Source organism: Lutjanus erythropterus, chromosome 4, assembly GCF_056507025.1.
Source record: "Lutjanus erythropterus isolate fLutEry1 chromosome 4, fLutEry1.hap2, whole genome shotgun sequence".
NCBI classification, from domain to species: Eukaryota; Metazoa; Chordata; class Actinopteri; order Lutjaniformes; family Lutjanidae; genus Lutjanus; species Lutjanus erythropterus.
The window spans coordinates 2,839,316-2,859,398 of record NC_139320.1 but is presented as its reverse complement, the minus strand read 5'-3'; the positions used below and the strand labels follow the sequence as shown (position 1 = coordinate 2,859,398).

Sequence of the window (20,083 nt, the reverse complement as noted above, 5' to 3'; positions counted from 1 at the left end):
GAAATCTTGATTATTTTAATTACTCAACATGGTTTCACACAGATAAGCTGTCACTAACATGAAAAAAATGTCTTATTTGCAGGAAATAAAAAATATGATGGTGAGAAAATTAAACATCATATTCAGAATGACAAAATAATCAAAGTTCCAACAACAGGTTGTTTGATTGTCGTGGAAACTGTCGTGGAGGGAGCAGGTAGGAGAAAAATAAGAGGTTTGTACACAGTACATGTTTCCTTACGTTATATTATACTTTACTTTATCCTTATTTAACATACTGTGTTATTTACATACTTGTACAAAATATTGCTGCTGCAGAAACACTTCATCAGATTAGCAACTTTTTCCAAAGCTGTTGTACCAAATGCACCTCTCTTTTATAAACTGCAGACTATCTTTTATCTATCTTTATAAGAACGTTGATTTACCTCATATATTTACATATTATTTTGTTAATAATTCACGATTCCATAATTACCCATCTCCCATCATACAAACATCCCGCTGTCGGTTTTCTATCAAATATCGGAGAGTTGTGTGGAATGAAAATGTACATTTAATGGATTCCTTTTTGTCAGTCTGTGTTTAAAAAGAAACTTAGAACTACTCTGCTTTTAAAAACATCTGATTTGGAAAAATATGGCTGGTGTAAAACTGTACAGCTCCAGCTTCTTTGTATGTGGCTGTACGCTCTACCAGCTGAGCTACAGGGGCATCCAAGATGTATTGGTGATTTTGTATTGTTTGTACTTTAACTTCAGTATACATTTTGGGTGTGGTTTTGATACAAGCCCCCACAACTAACACCTATTTTATTTTTATTTTATGTGTGTGTGAAACAAAACCAAAAAGTAAAACAAGAATGCATTCAAATGCACTACCAGCAGTAGTGGTATTTAGCTATATGAGTAGAAAGCTTTGTAACTGGGGGTGTGGTGTGCTCAGCAACATCACACAATATGTGTCAATTTGTTCTCATCTACTGTGCAGCATTACTTCACTTTCTCTAGGAATGAACACTACATTATACACAGAGTGGGACCAGAGGAAATGATAGATAATGTGACTGTGCACATGGACTTAGTGTGAAGAGACTTTTTAAACACACTGTCACGCGTGTCCTTGTACAGCTCTCAGTGCAGCCTGGCTGAGCTGTCCAGACCATAATGAGAGTGTGTATTATGAAAGCTGTATTGGCTGTTAGTTCACGCAGCATTAGAGCAGAGGAGACCTTGCACAGAGTGTGTTTTACCTTGTCATTGAAGACGCGCATCGTGTCCAGAGTGTGGAGGTTCTGCTCCAGCAGGGCCGTCCCGGCAGAGTAAAGGTTCACTTCATCCAGCTGCAGCACCGCCACCGCCACCCAGAACAGAGCTTTGTGCATGGGAGACTCCTGCAGACACACACATACAGGGTGGAATCAGGCACGATGCACTAATGTTGAACGTAGGCCATCACACAATAATGAAGTTTAATATCGGTTGATATCCATTATTAACTACATGTTGTGTACTCACAGGAGTGGAAGCAGTTAAACTGATAAAATTAGTAAAAATCATATTTTCTTTGACTAAATAACTTGATATTGTAACAATATTGTAGGGATGACTATTGGCGCTTTCACAAAATATTAATAATTACTGATTATTATGACTATGTGGATAAAGGCAAATAATAGAACAGCTGGAACAGACATTGAGAAACACTGATTGACAATTTTTTCTGACATTGGACCAGACAACTAATTGATTAATTGAGAAAATGATTGTAAGGTGAACTGATAATGACAATAATTGTTACAGGGAAGACTTGAAAAATAAGTCCAAACATGGGCTTATGTCCATGTGCAGCCATACCAACTACTGAAAAATAATACTCAATAAATAATATTCAATAAAACCCAGAAGCATCAATGAAGCAGACACAGAGTACTTTCTACCAAAAACTCACAGCTGCAGGTAAAGTTACAAAAATATATTAATGATCTAAAAAAACAATGGCTTATTCAGCATACTTGCCAACTCTCACTATTTTCCCAGGAGACTCCTGTTTTTCTTTGCCCTCTCCTTGTTTCCTCCAGGGATCATAATTCTCCAATATTTCTCCTGATTTCAGATGAATTTTCACACCTTTTTTTCCCTTGTCATTATCACAAACTGTTTCTGACACATGTATAAACCCTATATGACTCTGAAAGTCCCCCGATTACAGACACCAAACCAGACTTCCAAAGAAGAGGTCATACACATTTTAAAATCTGCCGCATCAATTTTTTTCAGGGTGGTGCAAAAAATTAATCAATGACAGAAAACTGATAAATCTTGGTTTATCACAGATATTTGACACTAAAAGGACAAATTATTTTGTGCTCTTTCCTGAGAATTAAAAGTAAAATTAAATGTATTCAACATAAAAACACTGCTGCAGTGCAGAGCACTTGATTGATTATGAATTGATTATCAAATTGATCTGTGACTGTTCTGATAATGAATTAATCAGTTTCAGTCATTTTTTAAGAAAAAAGTGCTAAGTACTAAATAACTAATCGATTAATCAAGAAAATGACAAAGATTGGTTGATAATAGAAATAACTGTTACAGGAAAGACTTGAAAACATGTGGACCTATAATTGTTAGTTGCAGTGAACTCAAGTATTGAAATCCTAACTATTTTTGACATCTGAAGGTTGGCAAGTATTAATATTGAGCAGTAAAGAAGCAGTGTGGAGGCAGCTGTTGGATACCTTGCTGAGCAGAGGCTGCAGTTTGGTCAGAGCGATGACCGTGGCCTCTATTAATACTTGGCTGTTGTAATTGTCAGGCCCCTTCAGACAGCTCTCCAGACCCTGTGACAGAGAGGGAAGTGAGAGAAGGAACAGCAGCAAGAGGTGGCAGAGCAGGGACGAGGAAGGACAGTAATCCATTATACAGAGGGTCATTACACAACATAACACAAAGAAATATTCATCAGATCTCAACTGTACTGATGAGCTGTAACAAGCACCAGTATTACTGAACATTCACTAAAATCACCTGAAGAAAGCTTTTGATCAAAATGACATAAAAAGATTTTGTTACATAAAAGCCTAATAGCAACCTCCATACAAACTTTTTCTAATTTCAGAATTTTATTGATCTACATACACATCATCCAGATTTGAGAAATACAACTTATGTCAACTCCTGTATCAACCAATATTTTTCATTTTCCTCTGTGTCACACATCTCAGTGTGTCTTAAGTGCTCTTTATCCATCTAGATAGTTTTGTGTGAGCTGCAGATTGTTGGAGATATCAGACACAGAGATGTCTGCCTTCTCTCTAATATAATGGAAGTAGATGGCACTCCACTTGTGGTGCTCAAAGAATCAAAGAACAACCTTGTTGCAAGCAATTTCATGTAGGAAGTGTTTTTGCTACTAGAAAGAAAGTAGTTCCTACATGAAACTGCTCACAACAAGGTGTGTGGATTATCTTGAGTAAACAGGTCAGGATTTCTGGAAAGAGACACTGCTGAGTTTTTCAAATGTAGCTTTGGTTTCTTAAACTATGTAGAGAGATAAATAGCACTACAGGTGAGAGGAAAAATATGTACTTGTAAATTTGGGGTGAATCCAAGGCAAAGGAAATGTGTCCATCTTGATAACAAAAAGTCAGTGTGAACTTTCCAACTGAAGGTGAAGCAGCCTGTTTGGACAATGACACAGTGAATGTGCTCTCTCACCCGGTCTATGCTGAGCAGAGGGCTGGCCTTGCTGAGGATTCGGATGATCTGCTTGATCTGGCCGTGGCTCACCCTCTTACTGATGCAGCCAAACACCACCAGCGCTCTGGGCTGGAGAGACGGGTTGTACTGGAATGCAAACCTGTGACACAAACACACACAATCACACACGTTCTACACTACTGCGCAGTCATGTTCCTACAAAAGATGCGTTAAAATAAGATGGAGGAGGGTCATACTTCTGTGCGAGCTCTGTCCACTGGTCCAACCACTTGCAGGCTGGGATGTCCCTCATACAAGCCTGCAGGAGACACGACACAGAGCAGACAGATGGATCAGGGGTACTGGTTGATTCCACTAGGCATGGTATGTCTATACCACTGTTTTGGTCCGTCATCCACACGCCTGCAGTCCCCACCAGCAGTGTCTCAGAAGAGTTTCCGCAGCGTAGCGTTTTCCCCCACCTGATTATGTTGACTTTCCTTGCTCTTTGTGCTTCTACCATGGATAGGCAGGTTATGTTGTTAAACAGTTCCTTTTCTGTGCGTCTATATGATTCTATGTCTGCATGGAGTCTTTTATTTTGATAACTGATCAGATTCTCTCTGCTTTTTCCTGCTCGCTCGATCTGCTCTGTGCTGATAGACGCAGCATCTGTCAAAAATAGACTTGATACAAATTTGAAGTGGAGGGCTGCAACTAATAATAATTTTCACTATGGATTAATCTGCTGATTATTTTTGCAATTAATCAATTAATTAGTTAATCAAAGAATTCCCAAACTCGTCTGTGCCAAGGCCCCATAAATAGCAGCAGCTTATGGCTGGGCCCCCTTTTTTTGTAAGGTGTCTTGCTATATGCTATATATACTACTGGAAAAAAGAAATATTTCCTTACTTTTTTTATGCATTAATAATTATATTTAAAATACAAATTTTATTGTGTTTATTAATTTTTAGCATTTCTTTTCATCTTATGTCCAATTTGTTGAGGACTCCCTGGCAGTTTCCACTTTGAAAATCATGGGTTTAGTCTATAAAATGTCAAAAAATTGTGAAAAATGCTCATCATAATTTCCCAGAGCCCAACATGACATCATCAAATTTTAAAAGAGCAGAGAAAAGCACATTTGACTGGTAAACTCCCACACAAAGTTCACTGATCAACTAGTTTTATATTAATAATATAATTACTTGTTCTAATTCAGTCATTTTCTCAGTCTTTTTTTGTTTTGTTCCACAATCAAATACAGTATTTAACAAACTGATCATATTGTAACAAATATTCTGGGGCACCCAGGACTCCCAGAGACTCTCAGTTGTTTTGTCAAATAAAGGCTAAAAAGCACAAAAAATAATCTTATTGCAGGACACAGACATGTTTATCATGAGAACATTTTCTTCAGACTCTGGCTGGGTCTTCCTACATGAAATCAAAATGTCTGGGTTACAGAGGAATGGAAAATGCTTGATTTTTCTGCTGACCTCCATGATCTCCAGTAAGGCCTCGGTGACCGTCTCAAGGGAGGACAGGGCAAATGTCTCCCTCTCGTAGGAGCCCGGTGAGAAGGAGCGGTCTCTGTAGCTGGAGCGGAAGGCGATGACGGCGGCTGACTTGACTTTGCTGATGCCGAACAGCAGGTAGAACTTGGGCAGGGAGAACTCTGTCAGGCTCAGCCTCAGAACCTGCTTCGTCTCCTCTGAAATCACCAAACACAACGTCACACGGTTATTTTGATCAGACACAAGCTGCCTTCATTTTTTTTGCGTGGTCCAACCACACATGTGGACTGAGTCCTCACCACTGAAGTTGAGCTGTGAGCAGGTGCAGAGGGAGTGGATGATGTTGATGACCAAACCGTGGGTGGAGGCCCTGAGGGAGAGCGGTCCGGTGGCCACCAGCAGGGTCACAACGTGGAACAGATAGGGCAGGTGGGCCGCCACATCCAGGGAGTTGTTGAAGGACAGCATGAGCATGTAGCGCGCCAGGATGGCGATGTCGTCCCACATCAAGTGCTGCTCCAGTGTGGGCGTCGGTGACAGGCACGTCTTATCTATGATCTTACACATCCGGCCAATAACCTGCCACGAAGAAGAAGAGAAGAACAACACTGAAACACAGCAGACACAAGACAAACTTTTCACAGAAAATAAATGAACCCTACTGAGCCAAAAGCTGAGCCTTCCTTCATATCAGTGAAGTGTGAGCAGGCAGCTGTCATGATAAATCCCACACTGGTTTATTTAGGAGCTGTCAGAGAGGAGTAAAGAAACCAGAAAATATTCACATTTAAGAAGCTGAAATCAGAGTTTTGACTTTTTCTAAATTAAAAAGGCTCAAAACAATAAATCAGTTACCAAAATAGTTGCTGATTAATTTAATAGTCGATTAATAATCCATTATTTGATTAACTGTTATAGCAAATATTGTTACTGAAGCACTGCAGACAAACACTTAACACAGAATTATTTTCTTTTTCAGTTGTGATTAAAGAACTTTAAACATTCATATCAACAATGTAATTCCATTTTTTTTTGTGGGGGGGGGGGGGGGGGGGGGGTGTACATAAAAATGTGTACTTTTATGATTTATATATATGAACTACATTTAATATATGAAACATTTTAGTTTGCTTTATTTTTTGTAAACTTGCTCTGTGCCAGACAAGATTTCACAACTTCAAACAATTTAAAAATGTGTTACAGGTCTTCAAAATCTAAAACTAACAATACCTGCTGATAACAAAGGCATAAACATTTGTTACTATAACCATCTCTGTTTTAAAATCAACTCTTTATGAAAATGTTGGCCCTTTAAAGTTGTGCCCCAGATCTCCATCAACTCCTTTTACACAAAAACATGATTTAATCAGGCATTAAAACTTCTGTCTCACTTCCGGGTTTATAATAGGCAGTTCCCAAAACAAAACTGGACTGTAACAAAGTAAACAAAGGAAAGTGGACTGAAAATAAAAAGAGGAAAAGATAAATGACTTGTCCTACACGTCCTTCAAAGTTGAGCAGGCAGTTTTCAAGTTCAGCCAGGAGCTGAATAAAACCTTGTAAGAGTTGACTGTGTGTGTGTGTGTGTGTGTGTGTGTGTGTGTGTGTGTGTGTGTGTGTGTGTGTGGTACTGAGCAGCTCGTGCAGAGCAGTGGGCTTTTTCACAGAGAACTGCTGCCTGCTGGTAATGGATTGAAAGACTGATGATGAGAACAGAGCTTGTGGGCCGTAAAAGCAACAATTAGCAAACAAAAAGCTAAAAGAGGTCAAAATGCTCAGTAGATCTGAAGCCAGCCTCTACACATCACACAGAATCATTTCATCCTTTAACTGAAAAAATAATGATTAGAGCAGCACTAACCCTTCATAACCTCGACTGAACTCAACCTTCAGGAAAAGCTTTAAGACTGAACGAAGCCAGGTTTAGTTCATTCTCAGACTAAAGAGTAACTTTGGTATTTTTCAACTATTTCCCATGTTTTTGTGTGTGAATGACTAATGAAGACACCAGTTTTTGAAACTGGTCCAGTTTTGAGTTAGAGTGCTGCAGCTGTCAGCCGTGAAACTGGCTTCAATGTAATCCTTAGGTGACTATGAACCGTCAAAGTGCGTCCAACTAAAGGTGCTTGTTTTGTCACCGACAGGCTCAGATTGTTATTCTAAGTGTCTGGCATCATTATGGAAAGGATCCCTACAGAGAGAGGTTTTCCTTAAAGACAAAGATACATTTTGTTTAACCAGAAACAGCTATTTTATTGCTCTCGCCAAAGCTATTAGGGTGCATTTACAAAAACACTGATGTTGCCATTGTAAAACAAACTTCATTCAAACTCGACAGAAGAAAAATAAAACTCACTGAAACCATCTTGGTTCATCTTTCCACTGTTCCAGCAAATAAACTCTTTAATTCACAGAGTTAGAGATCTCTGATGTCTGACCTCCCTCTCACTCCTCTCTTCATATTTTCACATCAAACTTATTAAGAGTTTATTCAAACCAAACTAGAGCTGGTGATTATTAGAACAGAGGAAAGATGAACAAAGATGTTTTTGGTGAGTCTGATTTTGTTTCTGTTGAGTTTGAATGAAGATGACAATGACAATAATAAAATTACTGTTTATGTAAATGGAGTCTGGTAGCTTTGGTGAAAACAATAAAATAGCAGTTTCTGGTGAAACAAATCTTATCTTACTCTTGAACAAAAAGTTCTATCTCTGTCAGACATGTGCAATAACTTTGTTGAACTAAAAAATACAATGCTGCTGGTATCTGACATTTCTAAAAGTCTCTATTTTCATTTAAAATGTTTTTTACATAAATTACAAACAAACTGTGATCACTTTTTACCTACTTCAGCCACAGATGGCCATACTGACCACATAGAAATCACCACTATAATTATATTAATTACATTTTTACTTTTCGCACCGTTGGAGATGCATCTTGGTTGCTTAGCAACTATCATCATCTCTGTCAATAAAACTTCACCAGTGCTCTCGATTTCCAATTTTCCAGCATTAAAATACAAATAATCAATTAACTGATTAAACTCAACTAAAAATAAAGTAAAGGAGGCCAGAGACAACTGTAATTGAATTTTTGTGTTAAAGCTCTCACATTTTGAAATAAAGTCACCTTACTGATTACAAATAGTGACGTTTCCAACAATTTTGTGGTTTTATTTTTTCATTTTTGTTTCCAGCCTTTTCCTATAGGCTGTGATTATTTGTTGTGATGGTTCCAGACAGATATTTGTTATTATTAATGTTAAAATAACATACATTTCACTGTTTCTCACTCTGAGTAATTCTAGATGAATTAAATCTTGAATCAGATCACTGATGGTTATTAACCTACAGAACAATCCTGCTGTGAACATATGCAGTCATCACACTTTATTGCACATGATGTGATTATATTTTGGTGTTATTTCATTTCTAAAAAAACAAAAACAAAAATTAAAAGTATTAATCTCTCTGGTATTTATCATGAGAGATAAAACAGTTCAAAATATACATTTATGGCTGTTCTACCAGTTCTAAAGTTCTGGCACTTCTACATAAGCTTCATATAATCTATACATAACTCCTCGTTCCTTCATAGTTGTATGTCTCCTGTAAAATACCATCATGTAAAAGTTGTAGAAGGACTTTGACATGTTCTTAAAGGTTCTGGTACAGTAGATAAATCCAAACATGATTATAGATTTGCTGACTAATGAACCCGTCCACAGTGAAGCCTGCAGTAAATACTGTACGTGTCTTTTATGATATGAAGCTGATACATATGACAATATGTCTGTGGTTATAACCGGTTAGAAAATAGCATTATTCAACTCTTGGGTGACAAAGAGTTCAAGAGGCGCAGACAACGCTCCATTGTCTCCGTATGCTCTCCTGCCATGACATCAGACAGCAGGCCTGTCGGTAACACCAGCACAAACACACATGTATGACCCTGAAGACATGCACACATGTTCATGTCATGTTCCTAAAGTCACTTTGACACTTTGGTCAAACTGGAGAAAATGAGAGAGGGGAGCAGCACTTGAACTTAAACACTGACTGTCTTCTTTTAGTCAACAGTCCTCACAAAGGACACTATTCAGTGCAGAGCTGCTGTCTGCCATAATAGGAGCCAGGGCCTGGCTTTTCTATTGTGTCTGCCTGTGTATGTTGTGTTTGTTTATCTGAGTAGCAGGCTGGATTTGGATGCAGAGCACACAGATGATGGATAGTGAGTGGATGAGTTTGTCTCTTTGGTGATTTACAGCAGTGGACTAATTTCTTCCTTCAGTAAGTAAGTTCTTATTACATTTAATGCTCATTTCTCATTTTCACATCAGTGTCAAATTAGTAAACAAACTAAATCATTAACAAAAGTTAAGTTCATTCATTCACCTTGTCACTCAGTTAGAATTAATAAAAGCACATCAGTGTTGTAATTATGGAGTTTAACACTTAACAGTATCATCAAATGTGATATCAAGTCAGTGGAAACATTTCAAGATAAAAGTAAGGATTACAAGAAAAATATCAATATATCATTTAATATTGATATTTAATGTGTGAAATACTTTCAGTACTCATTTTTCAGAGTACTGATACTAGCAGCTGCATTTTCTCCTTCTCATTTCTCTGAATCACACCACTGCAGTGCCCACATAGTCCCGCCCTTTTTTTTTTTTTTTAACATACTCACAGTGCCGTCTTCTTTTTGTCACTTGTCTCATTTTCTACATCCACTGTCATGTTAGGTTTATCTTTTCATAAAAATCAAAAATGTTCATTCGAGTCGAAAACAGCATCAAATAATGACATTTTTATTGTATCAAAATGATAAATTCCAGTATCATGACAACTAGTGCTGCATCGATTATTTGATTATTGATCAATATTTAAACGATTTAATTAACTTTTTTGATAAGTGATTAATTGTAGTAATTTAATAAAAATTTCAAAATTCTCTGATTTCAGCTTCTTAAATGTGAATATTTTCTGGTTTCTTTACTCCTCTCTGACAGTAAACTGAATATCTTTGAGTTGTGGACAAAACAAGATATTTGAGGACGTCATCTTAGACTTCCTCTGAACAAGTAGATTGATTAAAATTAAAATTAAAATAATAATGAAATAATAAAATAATAAGATAAATGGCAGAAAAATCGAAAATGAAAATAATTGTTAGTTGCCGGCCCAATCCATTGTCATGTTGTTTATCTTTTCATAAAAATCTTAAGTTTTAGGCTCTCAATGTTGAGTCAACTTTGCCCTATAGTATTGAAAATGATATGGAATATTGATATTTTCAAAGTATCATATCTAAATGAGAAATTCCAGTATCGTTACAACTAGAGCTGCAACAATTAATCAATTAATAATTGATTATCAAAGTAGTCACCAACTATTTTCTTAACTGATTAAACAGTTTTTTATAGTATTTTATAGTATTTATAGTATTTTATTAAGAAATAAAAGTCAAAATTCTCTGATTTCAGCTTCTTAAATGTGAATATTTTCTGGTTTCTTTACTCCTCAGACAGTAAACTGAATATTTTTGAGTTGTGAGTGAAACAAGACATCATCTTGGACTTTAGGAAACATTGATCAACATTTTACACCATTTTCTGACATTTTAAAACAAACCAGTATTAATCGATTAATCAAGAAAATAATCGACTGATTGATCAACTATGACAAGTGGCCCTGGTGACAATTTTACTCAAGTGGGATAAAAAATAAATAAATAAATAAATAAATCAAGAACTCCTGAACTTCTAGCTGGAGTATTTGTGCTGTTTGAGATGAACACAGAGGTAAAAGATGTCACGGTTCAGCTGAAGCTGCTGTGTGGACCTTGGGAAAGGTCAAACGAAGTTGTCAGTGGCACAGCAGAGACACACTGGACTGAAGTGATTCAGTTCAGCTGCTTTATGTCCAGTGCATTTCTGTATTGTGGCCAGAAACAGGTTAGCATGCGGCTGCTGGTGTCTTTTTCGTCCTCAGACACTTGTCTCTGCTGCATGTGAAAACTGGCTGACAGTGAGTGTTAAGTGATGCCCTCAGCACAGAACCAGACACTCCATACAGACACAAGTACAGCAGTGATGTACAGTAACAGTAACCACTTTAAGTTTGGGTGTTATTCGGTGAACGCCTTACCACAAATGAGAAAAAGAGACTTTTGACTCACAGTGAGACACCACTGGTGTGTGGACTTTTAAATAAAAGGAGCAGTTGCTTTGACACGCTTCATGTGCTGTTGGTTAAACAGCCTTGACAAGCAAATCACTCTGTTCCAAATAGAATCAGTGAGGGAAACCTCACTGGGTTAGTTTAAAGGGCCAGTTCACCTCATATTCAAAAACAGAGATTTACCCCTGGCTTGTAGTTTAATGTTTATTTATCCTTCTAGATAGTGTTGGTGTGAGTTGCAGAGTTTTGGAGATATTGACCTTTCAAATGTCGGCCTTCTTTCATGTAATAGACCTAAATGGCACTTGGCTTGTGGTTCTTGTTGAAAGAATGTAGTTTCTAAAGTAGTTCCAGTAGATTCTACTGCAGAGAGAAAGTAGTTCCTAGATGAAACTGCTCACAAGGAGCACTGTGGATAATCTCAGTAACTGGGTCATGAATTTTGGAGAAAGACACTAGTTTAGAACTTTTCACGTGTATTTTGTGGTGCTTTGAGCACAACAAGGCAAGAGTTCTAATTTAGTCCTGTTATATAGAAGAGAAGGCAGACATCTCTTCAGCTGATGTCTCCAAAACTCACAACTCACACCAAAACTGTCTAGATGGATCAACAGCGCTACAGGCCAGGGGGGAAATGTGATGTTTTGATTTTGGGGCTGAACTGTCCCTTTAAGTTAGCATACTTTAGTGTTAATTTCTTCATTTTTTTTACATTTATTTATCATATTAAATCATCCTGATCCTGCTTTTTGTTAAGGATGTTTCAATCATTTGATTAAATATGATCATTTTAATCATTTCATTCAAATGAAATTTCTGTTGACTTGAACAAATAAATGTTACTGTAACTCAGTTAAACAGCAGTTTTGAAAGTAGAAGCATACAAAAACTAAAAGGGCCAACCTCAGTTTGCATTACTAGCAACGTAGCTAAACATAAGGTCAAGTAGGATCCTAAATTAAGTAGAGGTGTGTGTGTGTGTGTGTGTGTGTGTGTGTGTGTGTGTGTGTGTGTGTGTGTGTGTGTGTGTTTGATTTGCTCAGGGTGAGTGGAGGGAGATGAGCAAACACCATGCAGTGGTTTTTAAAACTGGTTGACTTAAATGATTGCATGATAGGACTGCAACTAACTACTATCTTCATTAATAATTAATCTGTTGATTATCTATTGATTATTTTCAAATGTCAAGTCCAAGATGACGTCCTCAAATGTCTAATTTTGTCCACAACTCAAAGATATTTGGTTTACTGTCAGAGAGGAGTAAAGAAAGCGGAGAATACTCACATTTAATCAGTTATCAAAATAGTTGATGATTTATTTAATAATCAATTTATTATCAATACATTGATTAATTGTTGCAGCTGTAGTTATTTTGCCTTACTTTTAACTTGGAACTAATAATACATGTATTCACACAGAGCAGTATGTCTGTATTTTCACATCTGATATTTAGTCTGACTGCAAAATTGCTATAAATGATAAAGTAAATATTATAAATAGAATTATTAAGTCTTACATTTAACTTTCTGATACTTGAAGATGCCCTGTATTCTGTTACTGAAGGAATACCATCAAGAGAGAACCTGAAAATATTCACATTTGAGAAGCTGAAGTCAGAGAATATGGGCATGATTAACTCATTATCAGAATAGTTGGTTAATTTAACAGTTGATTAATAATTGATTAATCAGGCTATATTACATGATAGTTGGAGTATTTGCTCATAAACACTCTGCTCTGCTCACTGGGTGAAAAACAAAGCAGAGATGTGAAGTCATGCTGTGTGAAGTGTTGCTGCATAAACATGACTTCAACATCTTCACACTTCATTACACACAATGTGTCTGTGAGAACATACAGCACATTCCGAGTGCAGGTACCACTGCAGACATTAGGGAGAGTCTCACCTTGCTGGAGACTAGTTTGACATTCCCTGAAGCCAGAGCCACCGCCGTATCAGCCATGACCTCTGCTTTGATGGAGCCCAGGCCTCCCGTGGCGCTGGTCTTAATAAAGCTGTCCAACACCACGTCCAACAGGTCCGTTATCTGAAGACGGCGAGACGGTTAGAGGACAAATCCGCAACGCACGGTTACTGATCAGGCTGCTGCGGGTGTGGTGGACTCACCTGGCCCAGGCTGCCCCAGATCTTTGCCTGGATGGAAGGATACATCTGCTTTTCATTGATCGTCATGGTGATGAGTTTGTCCAAAATGGCGGTGACACGCTGGCGCTTGGCATCGTCGTTGTGCTTACAGAAACGAACCAGGTTGAGCAGCCAGGGCGTCATGTACTCCAGACAGAGATGCTTCAGCTCGATACCTGCAACAAAAACCAGCAGATATTAACACACCCTCTGCTTTACTGGTTTAATACAGGATACACTGGTGAACCTTCATCTGACTGACTACAGTTTACACTTCTGAACTCTACCATATTGTCTACTTAAAGGACCAGTGTGTAGGATTTAGTGGCTTCTAGTGGTGAGCACGCTCCTCTTCTAAATGTGTTTAGGGGTGGGGTTTTTCCACTGCCACTTTTGGCTGTGCCAAATCAAACTGTGGCGCACTGATTTGCATTTCCATTATCACTTTTATCGTGCCGAGCTGCACCAAGTCGTGCTCGAGAACCTTCTCTGGAGTGGGGCCAAAGTGGGCCAAACCCGCCTCCAAGCAGGCTATGGTAACATCTCGCCGACTGCGAACACATGCGCTGTGATACTCAACTCGTGTGTGTGCAGGAGAGCAGAGAGAAAAGATGTGTCTAAAAGTGTGTGTGACTGTGTGTTCAGCTCTCAGTTCTTTAGAAGTTTATCTCTGTGGTTTAAAGTGCAGTTTCTCAGGTATCTGTTGTATTTTACTGTCGTGTTCACTTTCAGCTGTATAGAAGTCGTGTCAAGTAACCTCTGATGAAAAAAAAAATCCTGGTTTTGCTGTTTTATGATAAAAGCATTTGAGTAACACACTAACAGACAACTTTTATTGTGAAGAATCTGTATGACTTTCAGTGCTTATAGCTGCTCCACTCGAGCTAAGCTGTGTCTTCAGTCATCAGACACCTTCATGTGAGTAGCCCTGTTGTAATAGAAATGCAAATCCCTGCCAAATGCAAACACCACATTTAGAGCAAGCTTTTGGTTTGTCCATTCTGGGCTGTTGTAGAATTATGGCAGCCTCCATAGAAGAGGCCCTGCACACTCCGTACATATAAAGTCCTCATTTTAAAGCGACAAAAACTTTTCTTATTTTCAGGTGATTAAAATACTCTTGAATATCATATTCCATTTCTGATCCCCCTAAATCCCCCTAAATCTCACAGACTGGACCTTTAAAGGGATACTCACTGATGCTGCACATAAAGATCAGTTTACTCAGAATGAGCACTCACTCAGCCTGTGCTAACAGTTGTATAATGGCTACAGTGGCTCTGGAGGGAAATAATAATAACATAATTTATACAGCACCTTTCAAAAGCACTGTTACAAAATGCTTCACAAACAGAGATGATTAAAATCAAGCAGGATAATAATGAAATACAGCAGCACCATCACAAATAACAAATAAGAAAGAACCCCCCCCCCCCAAAAAAAGAAAAAAATAGATTGAAAATTTCCCTGTTGTGGACTAATAAAGTAATAATCTCATCTTTTCTTTTACCTTCTCTTTAAGAAAAGCTAAATGAAAAAAAAAATACTCTTAAAAGACAACTTAAAAGAAGACAGCGAATTTTCCAGTTTTAGTTCTTGAGGTAGGCTACTCCAAAGTGTGTGAGTCCTCAAAGCAAAAGCCCTGTCACTCTTGGTCTTCATTATGACCGTGGCATAGCTAAATAACCCTGACAAGGTCACTGAAATCAGCACTACAGTCTGGAGATGCTGAGTTTGAAAGACATGCATTTACCTCGCAGGGAACGAAGTTAATTAATGAAAAGGTGTGTTCATCTGCTAATAAAATCTCTGATGTGCTCAACCACGTATTTTGCACGAACACTGGAAAAACACAACTTACTGCTTTACAGTGTGCAGCAGAAATTAAAAGCCCATATGACCTCAATGGGTCTCTTTAGTTCGGAGTATGAGTTATACAGTGACACGGCTGGCTGTGTATATGTGAGAGCATGTGTATGCCCTGTTAGGTGGTCTTACTGGACTTGCTGAAGCCTGAAATGCACTCCTCCAGGAACTCTAGGGTCAGATGAGGCTCGTTGGCAGCCAGAGTCTTGCTAATTGAGACTATGAAGAGGGTGTTGTTGGCTGGGATGCAGAGGCCCGACGTCTCCAGCAGCTGGCCCTCTATCTTCAGGTTGAAGGTGCAGGTCAAAGCACAAAGTAGATTGTACGCTGCAGACCTGGATGTAGGATGCACAACAAGCCAGAGGTGTTAACCAAGTGTCTGCAAGTGTCAACTGTTAGAACCACACAGGATCATTTTGAATGTGCAGCTCAAAACAGATACTGATAGATATTTTAAACTTTGGTTCCTACAAATGCAGAAATTATAAACTGTTTGTTAATAAGAGAAATCCTTGAGTAGTGGGAGTACCAGTGAAAGGACTGGTGTGGACAGGGTCAGCAGCAAAACAGCATTCAGACAAAAAATCAATACCAGTGTTAGTGTATACTACATTTAGATGATCTTTACCACCTTTTCTTGCTGTCAGAAACTAGGGCTGAACGATTTTGAAAAGATGTCTTATTGTGATTATTTTGACTGATATTACAATTGTGATATGATTTGTGATATTAGAGGAGAAACGTTTTTTTTTTTGTTTTATTTTCAGTGAAAAACATTTTTAAATGGTTAGGGTGTGAAATTTGCAGGGATCTGTGCCAAACAAAGACGTTTTCTTAAGTATTTAATATGATGTGCAGGCAAAGACTTTGCACAATATTTCATTCAAAACAGCATTTGATTGTTCAGCTGTTCAGCCCTACCAGAAACTGTCATTATATAAACCAAATATCATTATCTTCTACAAAAACAGTATTTTTACCTCGTAGAGAACAGGATTAACTGGTCCACAGCTGCATCGATCTGTTAGTTAGTTTGTATTGTTGTATGATTTAGCATCCAAAGTCACACAACAACACAAACAAACTAACAGATCATGGCAGCTGTAGACTAACAACTCCTGTGTTCTGCAATGTAAAATGACTATTTCTTCAAAAAGGAGTCTTGGGTTGTATAATGGTGGTTTTCAGTCAGAAAACCTGACAGCAAGGTGAAGCTGTTAAAATATTCTAAATATAGTGAACAATTAAACTGATATTGATTTTTTAAGGTAGCTAAAATATATTTTGTGGAAGTACATTGCTTAGCTTCAAACTGGGGACATGCTGACCCTCATCTACTGTAAGTAATAGTACCTCATGCAAACCCACTTCAAATAATCTGAACTATCCCTGTAAACAGCCTGCAGGACTGACCTGAGGCTGGGGTCAGAGCTGCCCAGGTTCAGCAGGGCGATGTTGAGCAGAGTGCCAGGAACATCTTTCGGCCTGATCTTGGTGTGCTGTGGGATGGAGTCGGGCTGCGACAGTTCCCAGCGCGTACGGATGTGGATGATGGACTGGACGATGGCATCACACTCCTGGTGCATGAACGTGAGCGGCGTGCCCTGGTTGGCCATGGTGAGGGTGAACTGGCTCTCATCCACCAGGCAGATCTCTTCGATCTCTGAGGCGTAGTAGACGTCGTTGAGGAAGACGGGCTGGCCAAGGACGCGAGTCCGCTCAGCTGAGGTCACCTGAACTGCTGTCGAACCCACCTGATCAGCAAGAAAACATACAGTGTTTAGGCTTCCTCTAATGATATTATTAACCTTCACTAATCTAATCCTTAGCTGCACCCTCACCTTTATTGAAACCTTGGTGTCTTTGTGGGCCAGCTTGAGGGCATTGTGGAACACTTTCAGGTCTTCCTCCAGGGTCAGCGTGGCCGCAGGCAGCTTCTGTTGGTCAGGCTCGATGTGCTCGGCCAGCTTAGCCGGAGAATCGATAAACTGAAGCCGTTTGCTGCCCTTCAGCCCTGTCAGCAGCCGCTCATGGTACTTGGTGTACTCCCTCACCCAGGTGTTGCAGTTGTAGACATACACAGCTGCTACATTCTCGTAGGCAAAGCCAGGAAAGACCACAAACCACTTGGACAGAAAGTCGGTCTTGAAGCGATTGCTGGGTCCTACATGTGTCAAGTCCACTACTATCTCGTAGGGCTTAGCATAGTAGGGTTTGAGGGTGAGGAGGACATGGTAGATGAGCAGGTCACCGTTGATCTGGCCTGTTTTGAACCTAAAGAAAGGAGATAAAAAAAAAAATAAAAATCCAATTCAAGCCTTGTGTAGTGAACGGTGCATTAACATGCTCAGTTTTTGGTTTTGTACACATAAGCCTTCCTAAAATAGTTCATAGCATATGTGACACTAATAAAAGCCGTTTTAGCTTCTGATTAACTGCATATCTTTTTTTCCTCTCACTTCTTGTAAGTCCTTTAAGCATCTGTGGTATCAAACCGGAGGCCCTGAAATAACCAGACCAGAAAAAGACCCAGAAAGGGGGTCAGGAAGTGAGCTCAGAGCATCTGAAGTGTCTGACTGCAGCAGGTGTCTTACTGAATCCCTCCACCAAGACCTCCAATAAGACTACTTCAAGTAAGTATTGTTAATATATCATGCTGCTTTTGATCACATTAAAAGTAAAAGATTTTAGTGTATGTGATATCATATTAAGTAGCAAACTTAACACTGACACGTCATCAGGGTTAAGATTCAGGACATTTAAATGGACCTTAAACAGTTTAGTCACAGTCTTAAATTGTCCTTCTGAATAGGATTTACTCTGACTAAATAGTTTTTCTTTATTTCAGCGCACAATGGAAGGGACCAGGACTTCCCTCTGGCTGTTTCTCCTGCTCAACCAGTTGCCATTCTGTCCTGCTGATGCAGACCAAGATCTTTCAACCACACAGCTTTATTCACATGCAACAGATCATGGTGGATCAACCAGATCAACCCCTTCTGTTGACCCCGACTTCACCACCACTGACCGCACAAACTTTCCTGATACAGACACCAACGGCACTCGTGGTGACTGCTTGATCGACACAGAGATGGGTCTGATTGCGATAGGTTCAGCAGGGGGGCTGATCGTCTGCCTGCTGATCGCCACTGTGGTACTGGCATGCCAGGTCTGCAGCCTGCAGCGCCGGGTTTACGCCCCCCGAACCTCCCGGTCCAACATGGACTTGGTGAGCAGTGCAGGCTACTGGGACACTGACCAGCCAGAGGTCGGGGGACTGGTTGGGCCGTGCGATGCCAGCGTCATGCTCGAGGAGGTGAGAGCAGACGGCAAGATGGAGGAAGACGGGCAGGCTGAAATACAAGAGGCAATGGAGGAGGCTGGAGCCGGACTTGAAGAAGGGGCCACAGCGATGGCTTTTGACCCTGAAGAGAAGACTTGCCATATGCCGAGCTCCAGCTCCAGGGACTCCTGTCTGGAGGTGCCCAGGGATCTAGAGGACATGCCCCTTGTTGTGTGAGGAGATTACCCAACTTCAGTCACCTCCACCCCAAGACACTCCACTCAAGACAAACAGCAACCTCTCAGTTCAAAGGAAGTTTAACTTGCAAGGTTTTATCATGTTCTTTCATGTTTATTTATCTCACTTCACAGAATATAATTAAAACCTACAATTAGGGCATCACTTGAAATTTGGAATATTTTAGCCAAAACAATACCTCTGTTTTGGTACCCATACCTTATTTTGGAAAATATAAATACAATTTTTAAACCAAATCATTTTCAATAATGAGAAAAAGTTCTCAAACGTGATTTATTTCGTAGTAAAATCAGGAACTATCCGATTAAAGAATAACTTTACATATCTGACAATGCATTCAATGTCTATTCCCCAGTCCTAGTAATGTGTATATATTTTGATGTATGATGCTACCAGTGGATTTTTTTCAAAATATCTATACTGTTTAGAAAAGTATAACTTTTAAACATCTAACATGATATCCTACATATTTTTTACACACTTGCTTTAGAAATTCAACACATACCGAAAGCCCGGTTGATTAGGCTTGATTTTTTTTGTAACATAACTGAGTGGACACAATAATCTACAGTATCAAGACATCCTAAGACAGTTGAGTAGGATGTCTGCTAACAGTCCTTGTTGTATTAATCCATATATATTCTGTTGAATTTTGCTTCTTACAGTTTAGCTGTACCTTTACTGCAGACTTTCTAATACTACTGTTCTTTCATTGCTCTTGTGGACATGAGCCTGTTAATGTGTCAGGTTTTAAATAAATGGGTTTTTGAATTGTGTCAATGTCTTGTGCTTCAAATTAATACTCAGAATTTGCCACTTTGCTTACATTTATATTGGATTCTTTAGGGAGTGAATAGTTATAAAAAAGGCAATGATGCATAATTGCAACTAATTATTGGCCAGATGTATCTACTGAAGTAGACAGTATTGAAGACATCAAAAGAAATTTAAAAAAATGCAAATATTCTTTTTACTGTAATTATGATCGAGAACTACTACAGTTCAACAATTTGCTGTCTCTCTTGTGTTAAGCATTTTAGTAAGTCTGTTGTCTAAAAGATGAACTACTATGTTTAGCACAGCAGAGTGAGAATGCTTAAGGTTGTCATCCG

General features: G+C 38.9%; 2 protein-coding genes across 2 annotated transcripts in view; one reads left to right on the top strand and one right to left on the bottom strand.

Annotated features, from left to right (window-relative positions):
* Positions 1-20,083, bottom strand: part of nf1a (neurofibromin 1a) — a 115,111-nt gene that overhangs the window by 14,414 nt on the left and 80,614 nt on the right. The window contains exons 36-46 of the mRNA XM_084716775.1: positions 17,272-17,704; positions 16,844-17,184; positions 15,563-15,765; positions 13,547-13,740; positions 13,326-13,466; positions 5,524-5,803; positions 5,207-5,421; positions 3,962-4,023; positions 3,723-3,864; positions 2,744-2,845; positions 1,253-1,393 (exon numbers count right to left, since the gene is read on the bottom strand). Of these exons, the coding sequence (XP_084572901.1) occupies positions 1,253-1,393; positions 2,744-2,845; positions 3,723-3,864; positions 3,962-4,023; positions 5,207-5,421; positions 5,524-5,803; positions 13,326-13,466; positions 13,547-13,740; positions 15,563-15,765; positions 16,844-17,184; positions 17,272-17,704 (2,254 nt within the window). The remainder of the gene's footprint in view (positions 1-1,252; positions 1,394-2,743; positions 2,846-3,722; positions 3,865-3,961; positions 4,024-5,206; positions 5,422-5,523; positions 5,804-13,325; positions 13,467-13,546; positions 13,741-15,562; positions 15,766-16,843; positions 17,185-17,271; positions 17,705-20,083) is intronic.
* LOC146327362 (uncharacterized) lies at positions 17,906-19,739 on the top strand. The gene is made up of 2 exons (XM_084716774.1): positions 17,906-18,063; positions 18,279-19,739. The coding sequence occupies exon 2, from the start codon at positions 18,285-18,287 to the stop codon at positions 18,948-18,950; it is 666 nt and encodes a 221-aa protein (XP_084572900.1). The 5' UTR covers positions 17,906-18,063; positions 18,279-18,284; the 3' UTR covers positions 18,951-19,739.